Source organism: Saimiri boliviensis, chromosome 3 (genome assembly GCF_048565385.1).
Source record: "Saimiri boliviensis isolate mSaiBol1 chromosome 3, mSaiBol1.pri, whole genome shotgun sequence".
Classification (NCBI taxonomy): Eukaryota; Metazoa; Chordata; class Mammalia; order Primates; family Cebidae; genus Saimiri; species Saimiri boliviensis.
The window spans coordinates 76,161,092-76,179,349 of record NC_133451.1 but is presented as its reverse complement, the minus strand read 5'-3'; the positions used below and the strand labels follow the sequence as shown (position 1 = coordinate 76,179,349).

At 40.2% G+C, this 18,258-nt stretch overlaps 1 protein-coding gene and 1 pseudogene across 6 annotated transcripts in view; one reads left to right on the top strand and one right to left on the bottom strand.

Annotated features, from left to right (window-relative positions):
* The window catches only part of LIN54 (lin-54 DREAM MuvB core complex component), a 94,372-nt gene that overhangs the window by 35,129 nt on the left and 40,985 nt on the right, over nucleotides 1-18,258 (top strand). For 5 of the 6 annotated variants that reach the window (XM_074396370.1, XM_039468569.2, XM_074396369.1 and 2 more), the window contains exon 4: nucleotides 6,520-6,662. The exons of the other annotated variant lie outside the window; for it this stretch is intronic. In XM_074396370.1, coding sequence (XP_074252471.1) covers nucleotides 6,520-6,662 — 143 coding nt within the window. The remainder of the gene's footprint in view (nucleotides 1-6,519; nucleotides 6,663-18,258) is intronic. 6 annotated transcript variants of the gene reach the window in all.
* LOC101041072 (F-actin-capping protein subunit alpha-1 pseudogene) lies at nucleotides 17,242-18,205 on the bottom strand (annotated as a pseudogene).

Sequence of the window (18,258 nt, the reverse complement as noted above, 5' to 3'; positions counted from 1 at the left end):
TAGTTCTTGATAACCCTTAAAAATTCATATATGCTAAATTTTAAACCACCAAAGTGGCTCTTCTGTTGAATTCTATCACAAGGAGGTTCCATCATCTTTATGCATTGCAGCTAAGACTGCAGTCTTTTTCCATGCAGCTAGTCTTTATATAGCAGCTAATGCTCTTTCAAAGTACATTGAGATCTTTTTTTAATGATTTTTGGGCTTCTCATTGAAGATGACTATCTTTTTCTATGTTTCAGTCATGATAATTTTATACTTGTATATAAGTGACTTTTCTTTCTTTCTTTCTTTCTTTCTTTTTTTTTTTGAGACGGAGTTTCGCTCTTGTTACCCAGGCTGGAGTGCAATGGCACGATCTCGGCTCACCGCAGCCTCCGCCTCCCGGGTTCAGGCAATTCTCCTGCCTCAGCCTCCTGAGTAGCTGGGATTACAGGCACGCACCACCATGCCCAGCTAATTTTTTGTATTTTTAGTAGAGATGGGGTTTCACCATGTTGACCAGGATGGTCTCGATCTCTTGACCTAGTGATCCACCCGCCTCGGCCTCCCAAAGTGCTGGGATTACAGGCTTGAGCCACCGCGCCCGGCCCTTTCTTTTTTTTCTTTTTTTTTTATTTCTTTCAAGACATTGTTGCTTTGGAAAGTGACTTTTCTAAAATGCAAATCTGACCCTGTCACACCCTTGCTTAAAATTTTCTTGGCCTTGTTCATTTCTTCACCTGTACCAGGCCTATCAGGTTTAAGTTCAAATGCCAGTGCTTTCTTAGCATTAAAGGCGTTCATGATCTAATGCATATCTTTTTTATTTTCACCTCCAAAATAGTAGCTCTAAACCTACTGATTTAACTTATTGTAAGAGATCACCAAGTGGATTGAACCTAAGCTGTAGGAGTAATGGTCTTGGGCAATGTTTCCTTTATGTGATATGCCTTTCTTTGCTGTTGCTCACGGGTGACTCATCTGTTTTATCTTTTAAGATTACCCAACTTGGAAGTTTTTGACTCCTAGGTTTAGTCAGGTACTCATTCTCTTATCATTTCCTATTTATTTCCATAAAACTTGGTTATACTTACCAAGTACTTACCTTAAACGTCTGTTAAATTTCACACTGGCTTTGAGTTATCCATTAGTCCTACTGTATTACAAATCTTGATTTTCTTATCTGTCTCCCTTATAACCCTTATAATTTTTCTTGATGGTAGATTTTTTTGTTTATCATCTAGTTCTTTTAAAAAATTAATTTATTTTTTGCTGGGCTTGGTGGCTTATGCCTGTAATCCTAGCACTTTGGGAGGCTGAGGCAGGCGCATCATGAGGTCAGCAGTTCAAGACCAGCCTGACTAACATGGTGAAACCCCGTCTCTACTAAAAATACAAAAATTAGCTGGGCGTGGTGGCGCACGTCCGTAATCCCAACTACTCAGGAGGCTGAGGTAGGAGAATCGCTAGAACCTGTGAGGTGGAGGTTGCAATGAGCTGAAATCACGCCACTTCACTCCAGCCTGGGTGACAGAGCAAGACTCTGTAGCAAAACAAAGCAAAACATTAATTTATTTTTTAAAAATTGTGATAAGATATACATAACATAAAGTTTACCATCTTAATTTTTTTTTTTTTTTTTTTGAGATGGAGTCTCACTCTGTCTCCCAGCCTGGAGTGCAGTGGCATGGACTTGGCTCATTGGAACCTCTGCCTCCCAGGTTCAAGCAGTCTTCCTGCCTTAGCCTCCCAAGTAGCTGGGATTACAGGCACACACCATCACACCCAGCTAATTTTTGCATTTTTAGTAGAGATGAGGTTTTAACATGTTGGCAAGGCTGGTTTCGAACTCCTGGTCTCAAGTGATTCACCTGCCTCAGCGTCCTAAAGTGCTGGGATTACAGGCAAGAGCCGCTGTACCCGACCTGTCTCTAAGATTTTGGCTACTCTGCATACCTCATACAAGTGAAATCATACAGTATTTGCCTTTTTAAATTATTTTTTAAGATGGAGTTTCGCTCTTATTGCCCAGGCTGGAATGCAGTAGTGTGATCTTGGCTCACTGCAACCTCCGCGTCCCGGGTTCAAGCGATTCTCCCGTTTCACCCTCCCAAGTAGCTGAGATTACAAGTGTGCACCACCATGTCCTGCTAATTTTTGAATTTTTAGTAGAGATGGGGTTTCGCCATGTTGGCCAGGCTGGTCTTGAACTCCTGACCTCAGGTGATCTGCCTGCCTCAGCCTCCCAAAGAGCTGGCATTACAGGTGTGAGCCACCACACCCAGCCATTGCCCTTTTTTTTTGATTGGCATATTTCACTTAGCATAATGTCCTTAAGGTCCATCTGTGTTGTAGTATGTATCAGACGTTTCTTTTTAAGGCAGATTCTTGTTCCATTGTATTTATGTATATACTATATTAATGGTTCTTTTATCTTGTTTTTCTCTCTTTCTCTTTCTCCCCTCTCCCCACCTCCCCAGAACCTAGCGCAATTTTTGGCACTAGGTTCTGTAAATGTGTAGTTCTGTAAATGTGTATTGTTGCATGAATATGTATATCATGGAGGCACTGCAGTGCTACAGTAGGAACTACTGGGAAACTTAGGTTTTTAGTCATGGCTCTTCTGTTGATTTTTCTCTCTGATCTTGGGTAAACACATTAGTTTGTTCATCTTATTTCAGTAAAATGTAGATACCAACCACCTGACAAGACTTGAGGTGGTTACATGAGGTATAGAGGTTCTCATTATTAGAGCTCTCAAGGAACAAGGTTGCTTCATGGGAGCAAGCTTCATCACAACGTGAAATTAATCTCTTACAGAATTTGGGTGTACTTAAGTACTTTAGCTTCCTGCCCCAGCCTATCCAGTCTGTGGCTTAATGGAGTTTGTCTCATTCTTGGAGAATACCTGAACATAGAAATTAATTTCAAAGTGAAATTATGTAACTTGCATGCTTGCTTAAATGTGTGGAGCTAAGGATAAATAGGGATTTGGAGGTTAGATTAGATAATCAGAAATGCTATCAGGATGAAAACCAAGCAGATCCTCAAAAAGAGTAACTTGAATTTGAAAAGTTATCAAGGTTCTTGGGAAAACTGATGAAATCTAGAAATACTTTGGTAGAAATGACCTGCTTTATGATTGTGTTATGTCCACTTATCATTATCAACAGAATTTATCACTGTGCTGTTGTCCAAATTTTCAGAAGCAATCTCTCTCCCTGAAACTCAACAGCTGATTTTTTTCTATGTTCATCCTAAGACTTAGTATAGTTGCGTTATAAACTGAATTTAAAAAAAAATATAGGTCACAAGAAAGTAAAAGTTTTACTTTTAGTTTTGTTATTTATAGTGAAATTTTTGTTCCTGTTTTAAGTGAATTAACATTAAGTGGCCTTTTTCTGATATCAGTTATCCTCAGGAATTGAGGATTTTCTATATGAATATTGTGTGAAAGATATATAATTCCTAACAAATATGAAATTATAGCAGTGGCTGTAAAGAATGAACATTTTATGAACTGTATTTTTACTGGTAATTTCTTTTCTTAACATAATGGTTGTTGGGGCTTCACACTTATCCCATAGGTATTAGCTTTGGAAACCAGAATAGGCAAACTTGTTACTTTAGGCAAGCTCAACACTTTCAGGCAGATCTCTAAAAATATTTGATGTAGATTCATTTGGTTTATATAGAATTGACTTTATGTAGTTACGATGTATTCAGGTTTTTAAAAAACCTGGCAGAATGTCAATAAAATTATGTACCAAAAAGCAATTTTGAAAATTGTATTTAAAATACTTAAAAAATTCGCCGGGCAAGGTGGCTCACGCCTGTAATCCTGCACTTTGGGAGGCCAAGGTGGGCAGATCATGAGATCAAGAGATCAAGACCATCCTGGCCAACATGGTGAAACCCCTTCTCTACTAAAAATACAAAAATTAGCTGGGCATGGTGGCATGTGCCTGTAGTCCCAGCTACTCAGGAGGCTGAGGCAGGAGAATTTCTTTTTCTTTTTTTTTTTGAGACAGAGTTTCGCTCTTGTTACTCAGGCTGGAGTGCAATGGTGCGATCTCGGCTCATCACAACCTCCGCCTCCTGGGTTCAGGCAATTCTCCTGCCTCAGCCTCCGGAGTACCTGGGATTATAGGCACGCACCACCATGCCCAGCTAATTTTTTGTATTTTTAGTAGAGACGGGATTTCACCATGTTGACCAGGATGGTCTCGATCTGTTGACCTCGTGATCCACCCGCCTCGGCCTCCCAAAGTGCTGGGATTACAGGCGTGAGCCACCGCACCCGGCCGAGGCAGGAGAATTTCTTGAACCCGGGAGGCAGAGGTCAATGGAGCAAGACTCTGTCTCAAATAAATAAATAAATAAATAAATAAATAAATAAAATACTTAAAAAATTCATAGATGGAGATAAAACTTGATTCACTTTTGAAAAAAGAAACTGTGCCAACCTGGGCAACATGGCAAAACTCCATGTCTAAAAAATTTTTAAATTAGCTGAGCATGGCCGGGCGCGGTGGCTCAAGCCTGTAATCCCAGCACTTTGGGAGGCCGAGGCGGGTGGATCACGAGGTCGAGAGATCGAGACCATCCTGGTCAACATGGTGAAACCCCGTCTCTACTAAAAATACAAAAAAATTAGCTGGGCATGGTGGTGTGTGCCTGTAATCCCAGCTACTCCGGAGGCTGAGGCAGGAGAACTGCCTGAACCCAGGAGGCGGAGGTTGCGGTGAGCCGAGATCGTGCCATTGCACTCCAGCCTGGGTAACAAGAGCGAAACTCCGTCTCAAAAAAAAAAAAAAAAATTAGCTGAGCATGGTGGCGTGTGCCTGTGGTCCCAGCTACTCAGGAGGCTGAGGTAGAAGGATCATTTGAGCCCAGAAATTCAAGGCTGCAGTGAGCTATGATCGTGCCACTGCATTCCAGCCCCTGGGTGACAGAATGAGATCCCTGTCTCCAAAAGGAAACTTTCGCATTGTTATCAGGAAAAATGTCCTAGAAGTTGCTAAGCATTAGTTCTTTATTTTTGTCTAAAGTGAAAGTCCCTTTCTCTCTTTCCCTCCCTCTCATGCTCTCTCCTTCATCCCTCCCTGGCTTTCATCCCTAGTTAGATCTATGAGTTTAATCATAGCATCTCAAGGTTAGAGCAGATTCTAGAGATAATTTAGTTACCCATCTTCTCTACTGCTTAGATACTTGATTTTCCTCTTTAGCCAGTGTACTTGATTATCGAGCATCTGCTTGGGACACCTTTAGTAAATAGAAACTCACTTGTGTTGAAATAGTAATTTCAATTGGAAATTTTTGTTAGAATTTCTTTCCTAGTGCAGAACTGAAATTTTTCTGATTCTTTGCATTTGATGTGATACAGATTGGTTCTAATCCTTCAACCTGACAGCCTGGATTAGTTAGGATAATCTTGGTTTTTCATCCAAAATAAGCAATCTCCAAACCTCAGAAGGGTAAAAAACCTGTTTTTCAAAAAATTCATACTTCATGATTATCTGTATGACCATTGTGGGTTCAAAAAGATATCTTCTCTTCGTAGTCACTCAGGCACACAGGCTAACTGAGGAGCCACCATTTCAGATGGCAGAGGAAAATGAACTTTGGAAGGTCTTGCATAGACAGTAATAAATGCTGTGGCCCGAAAATGACATGCATCACTTCTACTCATAATTCGTCTGCCAGGAGTGGTAACATGACTCTAATTGAACTACAAGATGGGGTGGGAGTGGTAGGAAGTAGAAGTGTAGTTCTACCATGTGCCCAGAATGGGAGAAATCTAGAATACTTAGTGAATGGGAATAATGACTATCAAACCGTCTTCAATAATTTGAAGATCTGTTGTCTTTATAGTTCTTTCTTGCCTAGGATAAAAATATCTGATATTTCAACTCAACGTATGATTTTCAGTTCCCCAAGCATCCAGACACTACAGTTTTTCGTTGTTGTTCCTGAAGTGTCTTGTCCAGAAGTATGGAATCTGGCCGGTGTGGCTAGAAGAAACACATTTTATCCCCTTTGGCAGTCTAAAATCAGACAGTGTTAAACCTGACAGTGTTTAAGTTAGTCCAGTAACTATCTGTTTTGTAAGTGTGGATTTCAGTTATACCTTCATGGTTTAAGTTCAAATGGGAAGACAGCTATAGATAGTAGAATACAGAGATTGACGTTTTAAGACTTGAATTCATGTCCTGACTTTCAGGAACTGTGTTACGGAGGGCACGTTGCTTAGTTGTCCTGAGCTTTATCTCTGATGGATTTAGCAGCAGTATTGATGAAGACGTGAGCTAAACTGTTTCTGTAGAGTTTATGTAAGATGATATTAACTATTACTAAGAAGCATTGTTTTGTTTAGTTCTGCTTAGGTTTACCACAGCTCATTAGCGCCTCATTAAGTGTTTAACCTGAAATAGCGGACATACACTCTGCAGTCCTTGTGGGTGTAGAGCATCATCACATAAATTTTTATACTATGATTGAAAAAAGTTAAACTGATGTGCTGCCTCTCATTTGCAGGTAGGGTTCTTTCACAGTCTACTCCCGGAACTCCATCAAAGACCATAACAATATCTGAAAGTGGTGTTATTGGATCAACTTTAAATTCTACAACACAGACACCAAATAAAATAGCCATCTCACCTTTGAAATCGCCAAATAAGGTAAAAAATCAATTAGCCACAAATACCAAATATTGTGGTTAATGTGTTTATTTTTTTACTAGTCACTTCAGATACTTCAGTTTTAATACAGTCCCAAGCAAGTAATAGGCATTCAGCAAATACTGGATTAATTTAGTAATCAAGGATGTCTGACAGATTAAAAAGCTTACTTTAAACACATAGTAACATAGTAATCATTTTGCATGTCAAGGTGATTTCCATAGCCCATATGAATGTGGCTACAACAAAATCTTCTGAATAAAGTCTATAATGTAGGTGTTTAGTTCTTCTTTAGTTAACATTTTAGCAAAATTATTATCTTTGTGGGAGGTACATATAGACTTACGATATGAATACAGAATGTTAAATGTAACTTTAAAAAAAATGGAGATCTTGGCCGGGTGCGGTGGCTCAAGCCTGTAATCCCAGCACTTTGGGAGGCCCAGGCGGGTGGATCACGAGGTCAAGAGATCAAGACCATCCTGGTCAACGTGGTGAAACCCGGTCTCTACTAAAAATACAAAACATTAGCTGGGCATGGTGGCATGTGCCTGTAATCCCAGCTACTCAGGAGGCTGAGGCAGGAGAATTGCCTGAACCCAGGAGGCGGAGGTTGTGGTGAGCCGAGATCGCGCCATTGCACTCCAGCCTGGGTAACAAGAGCGAAACTCCGTCTCAAAAAAAAAAAAAAAAAAAAAATGGAGATCTGAGCTTTTGCTTGGTAACAGAATCCAGAATACTAAAAATTGCCATCAAATGTTGGTGGCCATGTTATCAGTGTTATTTAAGCTTGAGTACATTTTACTGGAAGCATTTAAATGCTTTCTTGTTTTACTGTCAGGTAAAGTTGTCTAACTCACTTTCCTAAAACATGCAGTTATTATCCAGCATAGCATTTTGAAAAAGGTATGTTTTAAAGGATATATTATTCAGATAGAAAGCTAAGCATTATTATTCTATCAGGTTTCACACTTGTGACTCTGGAAACATACTGCCCTTTGCACCTGCCTCCTTTGATTTGTTACTGTTCATAAATAGAATAAACATTAAACATTTGCCTTACATTTTAAAAAAGTCCAGGCATTTGTTTCTTTTTTAATGAGTCTTGAATATAATGTACAAATATGATATACAGTTTATTAAAGTCTAATTTTACCTGCATAATTTTTTTCCCCTAAATTTAATGAATTTGGCAGAAATTTGAGGGTAACTGTGTGCCATGCATAGTGATAGGCACTGGGGATAAAACATGAATAAGATAAGATTCTTCATTTCAAGGAGTTCAATAAGGGAGTTAGACTGAAACATTAAAAATTATCCTACAGAATTGTAATGGTCACAGATGGATTATTGACTCTATTTTGTGTTTGTCAGGGAAGGTTTATACAAAGGAGCTTATTCCTGAAAGATCTTAACCTTAAAGGTGGGTTGGACTTAGCTCTGGATGTGCAGAAAGGGCTTTCTGGATTGAGGTGATACTTTACATAAAGGTGTAAAAGTGTGGCCTTTCAGGGAGCCTCATTGATTTTTGCAGTGTGAGAGCCGAGGGTGCTAGGGTTGGATGGACAGTTTCATTATCTTCATGGGAGTTCTGTGGCTTCTCATTGCTTCTGGGACAGTGATTCTTGCCCTTATCTGCTTATTGGGATCACTGGGAGAGTTTCAATAAATACTGATGCCTGGTTCTCATCCCCAGAGATTCTGTTTTCAGCTCTCCAGAGTTGGCATGGTGTCAGGATTTTACAAAGCTCCCTAAGTGATTCTTTTTTTTTTTGTTTTTTTTTTTTTGTTTTTTTTTGTTTTGTTTTGTTTTTGAGACGGAGTTTCGCTCTTGTTACCCAGGCTGGAGTGCAATGGCACGATCTCGGCTCACCACAACCTCCGCCTCCTGGGTTCAGGCAATTCTCCTGCCTCAGCCTCCTGAGTAGCTGGGATTACAGGCACGTGCCACCATGCCCAGCTAATGTTTTGTATTTTTAGTAGAGACGGGGTTTCACCATGTTGACCAGGATGGTCTCGATCTCTTGACCTCGTGATCCACCCGCCTCGGCCTCCCAAAGTGCTGGGATTACAGGCTTGAGCCACCGCGCCTGGCCTCCCTAAGTGATTCTAATGGGTAGCCTACATTGGAAACCACTGCTATAAATAATATGACATTTGGATTTTGAAATATATGACTCTGGCAACATTACGAGAGATAGTTTGGGGGAAGATAAGCTGGTATTATAGGAGAGACCAGTTAGGTTAGTGATTCTCAACCTTGGCTGCATTAGTACTGGGGACATCTTGAGAAAAAAACTAATGGCAGGTCCTTACCCAACGTCATTTAAATCAGAATCTCTAGGCTGGGGCCTGTGTGTTAAATTTATTCTTTTAAATTTAAGATTTAAATTTAAACTTAAGTAGAGAATCACTAAGAGATTATTATAATACTTCATGTTTGAACTAGACTAGTAGCTCAGGGGCTAAAGAGGAAGAGAGATGTGTTGAAAGAGTTTTAAGACATAATGACTGGAAATCAGTATCTTAGGGGGAGAATCTAGAGTGACTCCTGTATTTCTGACTTGAATAACAGGGTAGATGGCTGCCCTGTGGACCAATTTGACTGGTATATGGTTTATACCTGATGACATACGGATAGCAACTGGCTTTATTTTTTCCCGTCCTTGACTTTAGCCCTGCCATATTGGATCTTCCTTTCTTGCCTTTTGGCAAGGTTTCACATTTAACTGTAAGAACAAGCCTTGTTTTGGTGGTTAAAATTCACAGGTGTGAAATGTACAGTCAAAAGCTCACATTCAGTTGAAAGCTTATCTACCTTGCAGGTGAGATCTAACCATGGCTCAGGGACCTGCGGTGGAGAAGAGGAGCATGATCTGTTTCTTCACTCTTCTGCCTCCTCTTCCTTTCTGATTTGGGCTTCTGATCAAAAGGAAGATTAGAGGAGAAAGGACAAGGTTTTGTTTGACTGAGTCTATTGTAATCCAGTTTCTGGTACCCTCTGTGTGACAGGTGTCCAAATGTGGACTTAGAGAGATGTTCACTCAGGATGGTTTTTTTTTGGAGCCCCTCCTTTGGGTTATGTCCACATTGCCAAGTTCTTTGTCAGGGGTATGATGTACCCTCCAGCTGCCTTTTGCAGCCTCCCTTTATCCTGTAGTCTACACCTGGCACTGCTGTGTGCTTTTACTCCAGAAGATAAATGGCTTTGGCTGGGTCCCATTAAGATGCCTTAGCCAGCCGGGCGCGGTGGCTCACGCCTGTAATCCCAGCACTTTGGGAGGCCGAGGCGGGTGGATCACGAGGTCGAGAGCTCAAGACCATCCTGGTCATCCTGGTGAAACCCTGTCTCTACTAAAAATGCAAAAAAAAAAATTAGCTGGGCATGGTGGCGCGTGCCTGTAATCCCAGCTACTCAGGAGGCTGAGGCAGGAGAATTGCCTGAACCCAGGAGGCGGAGGTTGCGGTGAGCCGAGATCGCGCCATTGCACTCCAGCCTGGGTAACAAGAGCGAAACTCCGTCTCAAAAAAAAAAAAAAAAAAAAAAAAAGATGCCTTAGCCCTTCTGCAGCACCTTCTTGGGCAGTGGGAAACCTCTGTGACCCAATAATAGAAGTGCAGCTTGCCTAACTGCTGTCCTCTAAGCCTGTGCCCTATCATTGTGACAGCTGCAGCCATCTTCTTTCTTTCAGAATTTTCCAGGCTGGGACCAGTTTTATGTGTTCACATAGTCTCTAAATAAACTCCTGAGGATATCTGTCAGGTCATCCCAGGAACTCTCACTGCATTTAGTTCTAGTGGTTAGAGCAAGATACAGTTAAGTTTCTTTATCTTAATAAGTTGCTAGCCAAAGATTCAGATGTCAGGGCTGGGTGTGGTGGTTCATGCCTGTAATCCCAGCACTTTGGGAAGTTGAAGTGGGCAGATCACCTAAGATCAGGAGTTCGAGACCAGCCTGACCAACACGGTGAAACCCTGTCTCTATTAAAATTACAAAAATTAGCTGGGCGTGGTGGCGCCTCCCAGCTACTTGGGAGGCTGAGGTAGGAGAACTGCTTGACCCGGGGAGGTAGAGATTGTAGTGAGCCGAGATTGTGCCACTGCACTCCTGCCTGGGTGACAAAATGAGACTCTATCTCAAAAAACAAACAAAACCAAAAAAGCAAAGATTCAGTTGTCAGTTTCTCCTTGCAGTTGTCACCTAGTCTGTCTTAGAGGGTTTTTTTTTTCCTCACTGAGATGTAAAGCCCTAGCATTCTTCTTGTTTGCAAATTCTCTTCTATTTCTGGTCTGTCTTTCTTTTTTTAATAGACAGGAGGTGGAAGATAGGGATACCATCTTTTAATAAGTCTGGCACGGATGTCCTTTTTAGAATGTGGGGGAGTTTCTCATTTTTTGTTCAGCTTTGGGGCCTCACTTCAGCCAGATTCTGAGAGTAGAAAATATCCCATATCCATTTCATATTAGAATATAGCAGTACTATTGGCTTGGGCAGAGAGATGTTTAGTTTTTAGATACTTTTGTCATTGAAGTATCCACAAATTATCTAGACGAGGAGGTCCATTGTGAAACTGAATATAGGCAGTGATTAAAGCTATGGTTATAGGTGAAATCACCCAGGGGGCATTAGATTGTCTGTAGAGTGAAAAGAAAAGCAGGACTGAACCATAGAGTATTAAGTGTTAGTGGAAGAAAAGGAGCCAGTGGCAGAAAATAAATGATAAGGGAGGTAATAGTAGAAACAAACAAAATGTGAAGGGAAGATGATTTCAAGAAGGATACTGGGCCATAATTTCAAATGTCATAGAAAAGCCAATTATGAAAATGACCAAAAAGTGAGAATTCGCTGGAGATCTCCTTGTTCCTGTTGATAGAGGCCAAAAGGAAAGCTGAAGCACTCACCCTTCCCTACCCACTAGCACTCACAGTCTGACTGCTGTCTGCCTTGAGTCTGCTGAGACTCCTCCCGTTATTTATCTTTGTTGATATTGGGTACCCTCAAACCACCCAGACTCTTTGTTTTTTTTTTTGAGACGGAGTTTCACTCTTGTTACCCAGGCTGGAGTGCAATGGCACTGTCTCGGCTCACTGCAACCTCCGCCTCCTGGGTTCAGGCAATTCTCCTGCCTCAGCCTCCTGAGTAGCTGGGATTACAGGCACGCGCCACCATGCCCAGCTAATTTTTTGTATTTTTAGTAGAAACAGGGTTTCACCATGTTGACCAGGATGGTCTCGATCTCTTGACCTCATGATCCACCCACCTTGGCCTCCCAAAGTGCTGGGATTACAGGCGTGAGCCACTGCGCCCAGCCCCACCCAGACTCTTAAATCACCTTTCAGCTCCCACATCTAATCTTCTTAAGGCTGTTGCTATCTTCTGACCCCTTTTCCACCCATGCCTCTCTTGAAATCCTTCCATTGTGCCTTCTCTGGAGTTCATAATCAAAATAATAACTCCGTAAATTCACAACCTTTTCATTGAATGTTTCTTTTATCTTCTTGCTGTAATGGATACCTGGCTCTCCCTGAGGACACTGCTTCTCCTGCAAACCCATTAAGTGATGGCTCTTTTTTTCCTTTAGCTCTTATACCTCTAGGCCTAGAAGCCTAGGGGTTTCCCATGATTATTCTCATTACAATTTCAAACAGTTTTCACTCTCTCCTCCAGCTTTGAATCTAATGTTACTAGGTTTGTTTTTGGGAAATCAAGCATGACTATTGTTTAGTGAATTTATTTGATATTGTAGTTGTCTCTTATTACAGGACGGATTTCTTCCATTGTATTTATTTTCTAAAGTAATCCTCAGTTTTAGTCAGTATTTATTAGATATGCAACTAAGCATTAAACTAATCAAAATATGATTCTGCTTGGTTTACTTTATTCTTTTTTTTTTTTTTGAGGAGGAGTTTCGCTCTTGTTACCCAGGCTGGAGTGCAATGGCACGATCTCAGCTCACCGCAACCTCCGCCTCCTGGGTTCAGGCAATTCTCCTGCCTCAGCCTCCTGAGTACCTGGGATTACAGGCACGCACCACCATGCCCAGCTAATTTTTTGTATTTTTAGTAGAGACGGGGTTTCACCATGTTGACCAGGATGGTCTCGATCTCTTGACCTCGTGATCCACCCGCCTCAGCCTCCTAAAGTGCTGGAATTACAGGCTTGAGCCACCGTACCCAGCCGGTTTATTTTATTCTTAATTAGATTTTAGCAATGCTGTTATCTTTTATTTCCCGACCTTTAATGTGACTTTTGTAATCTTAGGCTTTTTTTTTTTTTTTTTTAAGAAGCGTTTTTTTAAACTTGCGTTTTAGGTTTTGGGGTACATGTGAAGAACATGCAAGATTGTTGCATAGCTACACACATGGCAGTGTGATTCGCTGCCTTCCTCCCCTTCACCTATATCTGGCATTTCTCCCCATGCTATCTCTCCCCAACTCCCCACCCCCGCTGTCTCTCCCCTATTTCCCCCCGACAGACCCCAGTGTGTGATGCTCCCCTCCCTGTGTCCATGTGTTCTCATTGTTCAATACCCTCCTATGAGTAAGAACATGCGGTGTTTGATTTTCTGTTCTTGTATCAGTTTGCTGAGACTGTTGGCTTCCAGGTTCATCTATGTCCCTACAAAGGACACAAACTCATTGTTTTTTATGGCTGCTCTTAGACTCTTAATATCATTTTTTACATGACTTTTTTAAAATTTATGTCAGAAATATAGGTAGCTTTTTTAAAAAAATTTTCTTGGGCCGGGTGCGGTGGCTCAAACCTGTAATCCCAGCACTTTGGGAGGCCGAGGCGGGTGGATCACGAGGTCAAGAGATCGAGACCAACGTGGTCAACATGGTGAAACCCCGTCTCTACTAAAAATACAAAAAATTAGCTGGGCATGGTGGCGCGTGCCTGTAATCCCAGCTACTCAGGAGGGTGAGACAGGAGAATTGCCTGAATTCAGGAGGTGGAGGTTGCGGTGAGCCGAGATCGTGCCATTGCACTCCAGCCTGGGTAATGAGAGTGAAACTCTGTCTCAAAAAAAAAAAAAAAAAAAAAAATTTCTTAAAAAAAATTTTTTTTTTTTTTTTTTTTTTAAAGACAGAGTCTCAGTGTTGCCCAGGCCTAGAGTGCAGTGGTGCAATCTTGGCTCACTGCAACCTCTGCCTCCCAGGTTCAAGCGATTCTCCTGCCTCAGCTTCCCCAGTAGCTATGCCACCATGATATTTTTAGTAGAGATGGAGTGTCACCATGTTGGCCAGGCTGGCCTCAAGTGATCCACCTGCCTTGGCCTCCCAAACTGCTGGGATTACAGGCTTGAGCCACTGCGCCTGGCCTTTTAAATTTTTTTCTTACTCATTTAACAGCAAGCTCATCTTTAACCAAGTAGCTTAACATCCATAAATCTATCCATCTAATTCACAATAACAGAAAAAAGAGAATTTGATGACAGTCTTAATACATGCAGAAGAATCCTGATAATATCCAACCTCCATTTTGGTTGAAATATTTGAACCCACAAAAAATAGAAGGATACTTTCATAATTTGAAAAGGGAGAATATATCAAACTTTATATAATGCTGCAGTGTTGAACAAGGATACCCACTTTCAATGCTTGTTTAATTCTACTGCAGGTCTGAGTTAGTGCAGTAAGGCAAGAAAAAGGAGTGGCTCAGCATGGTGGCACACACCTGTAATCCTTTGGGAGGCTGAGGCTAGTGAATCACTTGAGGTCAGGAGTTCGAGACCATCCTGGCTAACGTGGTGAAACTCCGTCTCTACTAAAAATACAAAAATTAGCCAGCTGTGGTAGCATGGACCTGTAATCCCAGGTATTCTGGAGGCTTAGCTCAGGAGAATCACTTGAACATGGAAAGCGGAGGTTGCAGTGAGCTGAGATTTTGCCACTGCACTCCAGCCTGGGCAACAGAAGGAGACTTCCGTCTCGGTAAAAAAAAAAAGAGAAAGAACAATAAGTGTATAGAGGTTAAAAAGAAAGTTTAAAAAAGTCCTAATTCACATATTACTTTATAATATACATATACAATTAAGAAATTTACTATTGAACTATTGGAATTAATGCATAAATTTAGCAAAATGATTGAATACATGGTCAATATAAAAATATTTTAAACACTTTATATTTAATCGTTGATATGATTGGATTTAAATCTTCTACCTTACTAGTTTTTTCTCTGTCTCATCTTTATGCTCTTAACTGTTTTTCTGCCCTTTTTTTGTTATTTGAAATTTTTCATGATTCTATTTTATCACCACAATTGGCTTGTTGTATTTACAAAGAGGTTTTTTTTTTCCAGTGGTCGCTCTAAAACCAAATGTACATTTTAACTAATCATAGTCTACTTTCCAATTTATATTACTCAGTGTAGAGTAAGAATCTTACAATAGAGTGTTTCCAGTTTCTCCCTCCTGTTCTGTATGCTATTGTTGTTAAACAATTTACTTTTACATGTTATAAATTCCATAATCCATTTCACTGTTTTAGCTTTAGACAAAATTACCTTGTGAAGCAACTGAAAATAAGAAGTCTGTTCTTTGCTTTCATTTTAACCATTTCTACATAATTCCTTGCTTTGGTTAGGTCCAAATCTCAGACTGGTGTCTAATTAACTTCTGAAGAACTTTTTTTTAAATGTTTCTTTTAATGAAAGACTAATAACAATAGATTCTCTCAGCTTTTGCTTGTTTGAAAAATTTGTATCTTGCCATTATTTTTAGAAGATATTTTCATTGGATAAAGAATTGATAGTTTTTCTTTTAGTACTTTAAAGATGTCATTCATTGCCTTCTGGATTCCATTGTTTGGCAAGAAGTATAATCTAAGTTTTAATATTTTTTTCTTTGTAATGTCTTTTTTTTCCTGTTTTCAAGATTTTTCTGTTTTTTTTTTAAGAACAAAACTGGTATATTTCTATTAGACTACTTGGTACAGAAGATAGTATGGTATGGATGAATAGTATGAATGAAAAATAATACAAATATATTTTATTTGAAATAAACAAAAATGCGTACACAGCTCAATGGGTCACTTGGAAACAAACTGTTGCTTGACTGTATTACTGAGCAAAAACAAAACTGAAGCACAAACACCTTTTTTTTTTTTGACATGTATCCGGAGATACGTAGGAAGACACTACTTTTTTTTTTTTTTAAATTGACCTTCCCTTAAGGCCTGGTCATAGAAGTGTAAACAATCTAAATGAATCCACCAATACCAGTTGTCATATCATATCTATGTCACCTGTGTATTCTGAGATTACACACATACCTGCCAATATACCTGGGAAAGGTTATTTTATCAGTTACACTTGAGTTGGCAGGCAGGACAGAGGAAGAGTAATTTGAAATAAGTTTTACATCCTATTTAGAAGAAATCACTAGTATTTCCTTAAATAACAGGTTACAATAGAAAGATACTGCCTGGAAGTTATCCTTTTCACTTTGGTTTATTTTTAGTTTTTGTTTATGATTTACATACCAGTTGAATTCATTTGCTTTTAAGCACAAGATACCTATTGTTCCTTTAACATCTGCAGTTTTATACTCTACATCCACAGTATGTCAGCAGTTCTTGAATGTTTAAAAAAAATAAATGGGGCCCGGCACGGTGGCTCAAGCCTGTAATCCCAGCACTTTGGGAGGCCGAGGCGGGTGGATCACAAGGTTGAGAGATCGAGACAATCCTGGTCAACATGGTGAAACCCCGTCTCTACTAAAAATACAAAAAATTAGCTGGGCATGGTGGCACGTGTCTGTAATCCCAGCTACTCAGGAGGCTGAGGCAGGAGAATTGCCTGAACCCAGGAGGCGGAGGTTGCGGTGAGCCGAGATCGCGCCATTGCACTCCAGCCTGGGTAACAAGAGCGAAACTCGATCTCAAAAAAATAAAAATAAAAATAAAAATAAAATGGGTCAAACCCTTATAAAAATGCAGATATCTGTAACTACAATGGTACTAGAACAGGAAGGAGACAATGAGAGAAGGGATAAAAGCAAACATGTTCATGTGCAGGGAATGTGGTTCAAGACTTTGGATTTAAAAACAAGTTCCCCAGAGAAGCTGGCTCTTCCTTTGCCCTCCAAAAAGGACCTGAAAAGTGCCAATCCAAACTTAGGAAAATTACATCTCCTAATGGAGATGCAATAAATGATGATGATCAAAGCAGTCAGAGGGAGAAGGATGAATGTGTCTTCCATTTAGCTGTAGGTTGTAGCATAGCCTCTCTAGGTGTTGGTAGATCAGTAAAAACCACTGAAGTATCAGAAGAGCTTGGAAGGATAGGAGTGGAAAGTAATAACCATAATACCTTGTCTAAATCAGTAGCAGGGCTTCATGGCTAGGAAACTTTTTTAAACAATAAAATGTCTCTAGGACAGATCTTTCTCTTTCCAACATTAAATGTAGCACAGTTAACCAAAAAAAAAAAAAAAAAAAAAAAAAGGTTTACACATAGATATAGCAATAACAGAAAGTTACAAGGCAGAGAACACAAAAGAATCAAGATAACGTTATAGGTTCAACAGTATTCCATGAGGCTAGAAAACCAGCTAACTTAGAAAGCCCTAGCAAAATATCACTCTTGTTTATAAGTCACTTATTTATCATATGACCACACATTGAATCTTTGTCTTTCCACATACTGAAGAATTCTACATTTGGCCTTTAAGCATTCTGCATTTCTTTGCCAATCTTGTAGCCAAGTATCTTGTTCCAGTTGATTTTGGTGTGGGTAACTGGAAGCTGCTGGCACAAGGCCTTGAATGTGGTATCTGACATTGTTTGATAGTTTTCACTAATTGCTGTCTGATACTTATTTTCTGCATTCTCTGTGATTTTAATAAACTCCTTGGCAGTGTGGGCTTCATTTGAAACAGTTAGTGAATCCTGTATATCTTTATGACTAGCCAACTGAACATTGCCATCTTCATAATAGTGAACCTGAGTCTTAAGCACTCCAACCACCTGGGCTGTAGGTAATGTGATAGTGAACTTCCACTCTGATCTCCAGCGACCATTCCAGAAGTTTTTAGGCTGAAACTGGTGGCTTTCAATACATGCAATAATAGTCTGTTGCCCATGGATAGTTTCAGCATAAACAGTACAGAAGCCGTTAGGAATAATGGTCTTTCACATAGGCTGGTAAAGCACAGTCACAGGATTCTCTCCAGGACTTCAGACCTCCATCAACTTCTGGCTGGGGGTCACTTGCTTCTTTCCATAGGTGATCAAATTTAAAGGAAATGTTGTTTCTTGGATCTAAAAATCTGCTATTACCCAGGTCACCATGCCCTGTAATTAAGACCTGATCTTCTTATCCTTCTATCTTCATAGACATGAACTGATCCATGTTATACTGGGCAAATGCATGTGCTGCCCCTTCTGTGAGGAGACTGTCATTATTAAGTAGTAACCGAACATCATTAAATACTTCATTAAATTTCCCTGGGGGTGCATAAGTGACGAACTTAGCAGCTATGGGTACCTTCTCATCCGACACACAATCATTGAAGTTGGTCATCTTGGGCTGTTGTGTCCCAGCCCGGCTGCAGGCGCCAAGTTTTTATCTATAAATTTGGATTTGTCTGGT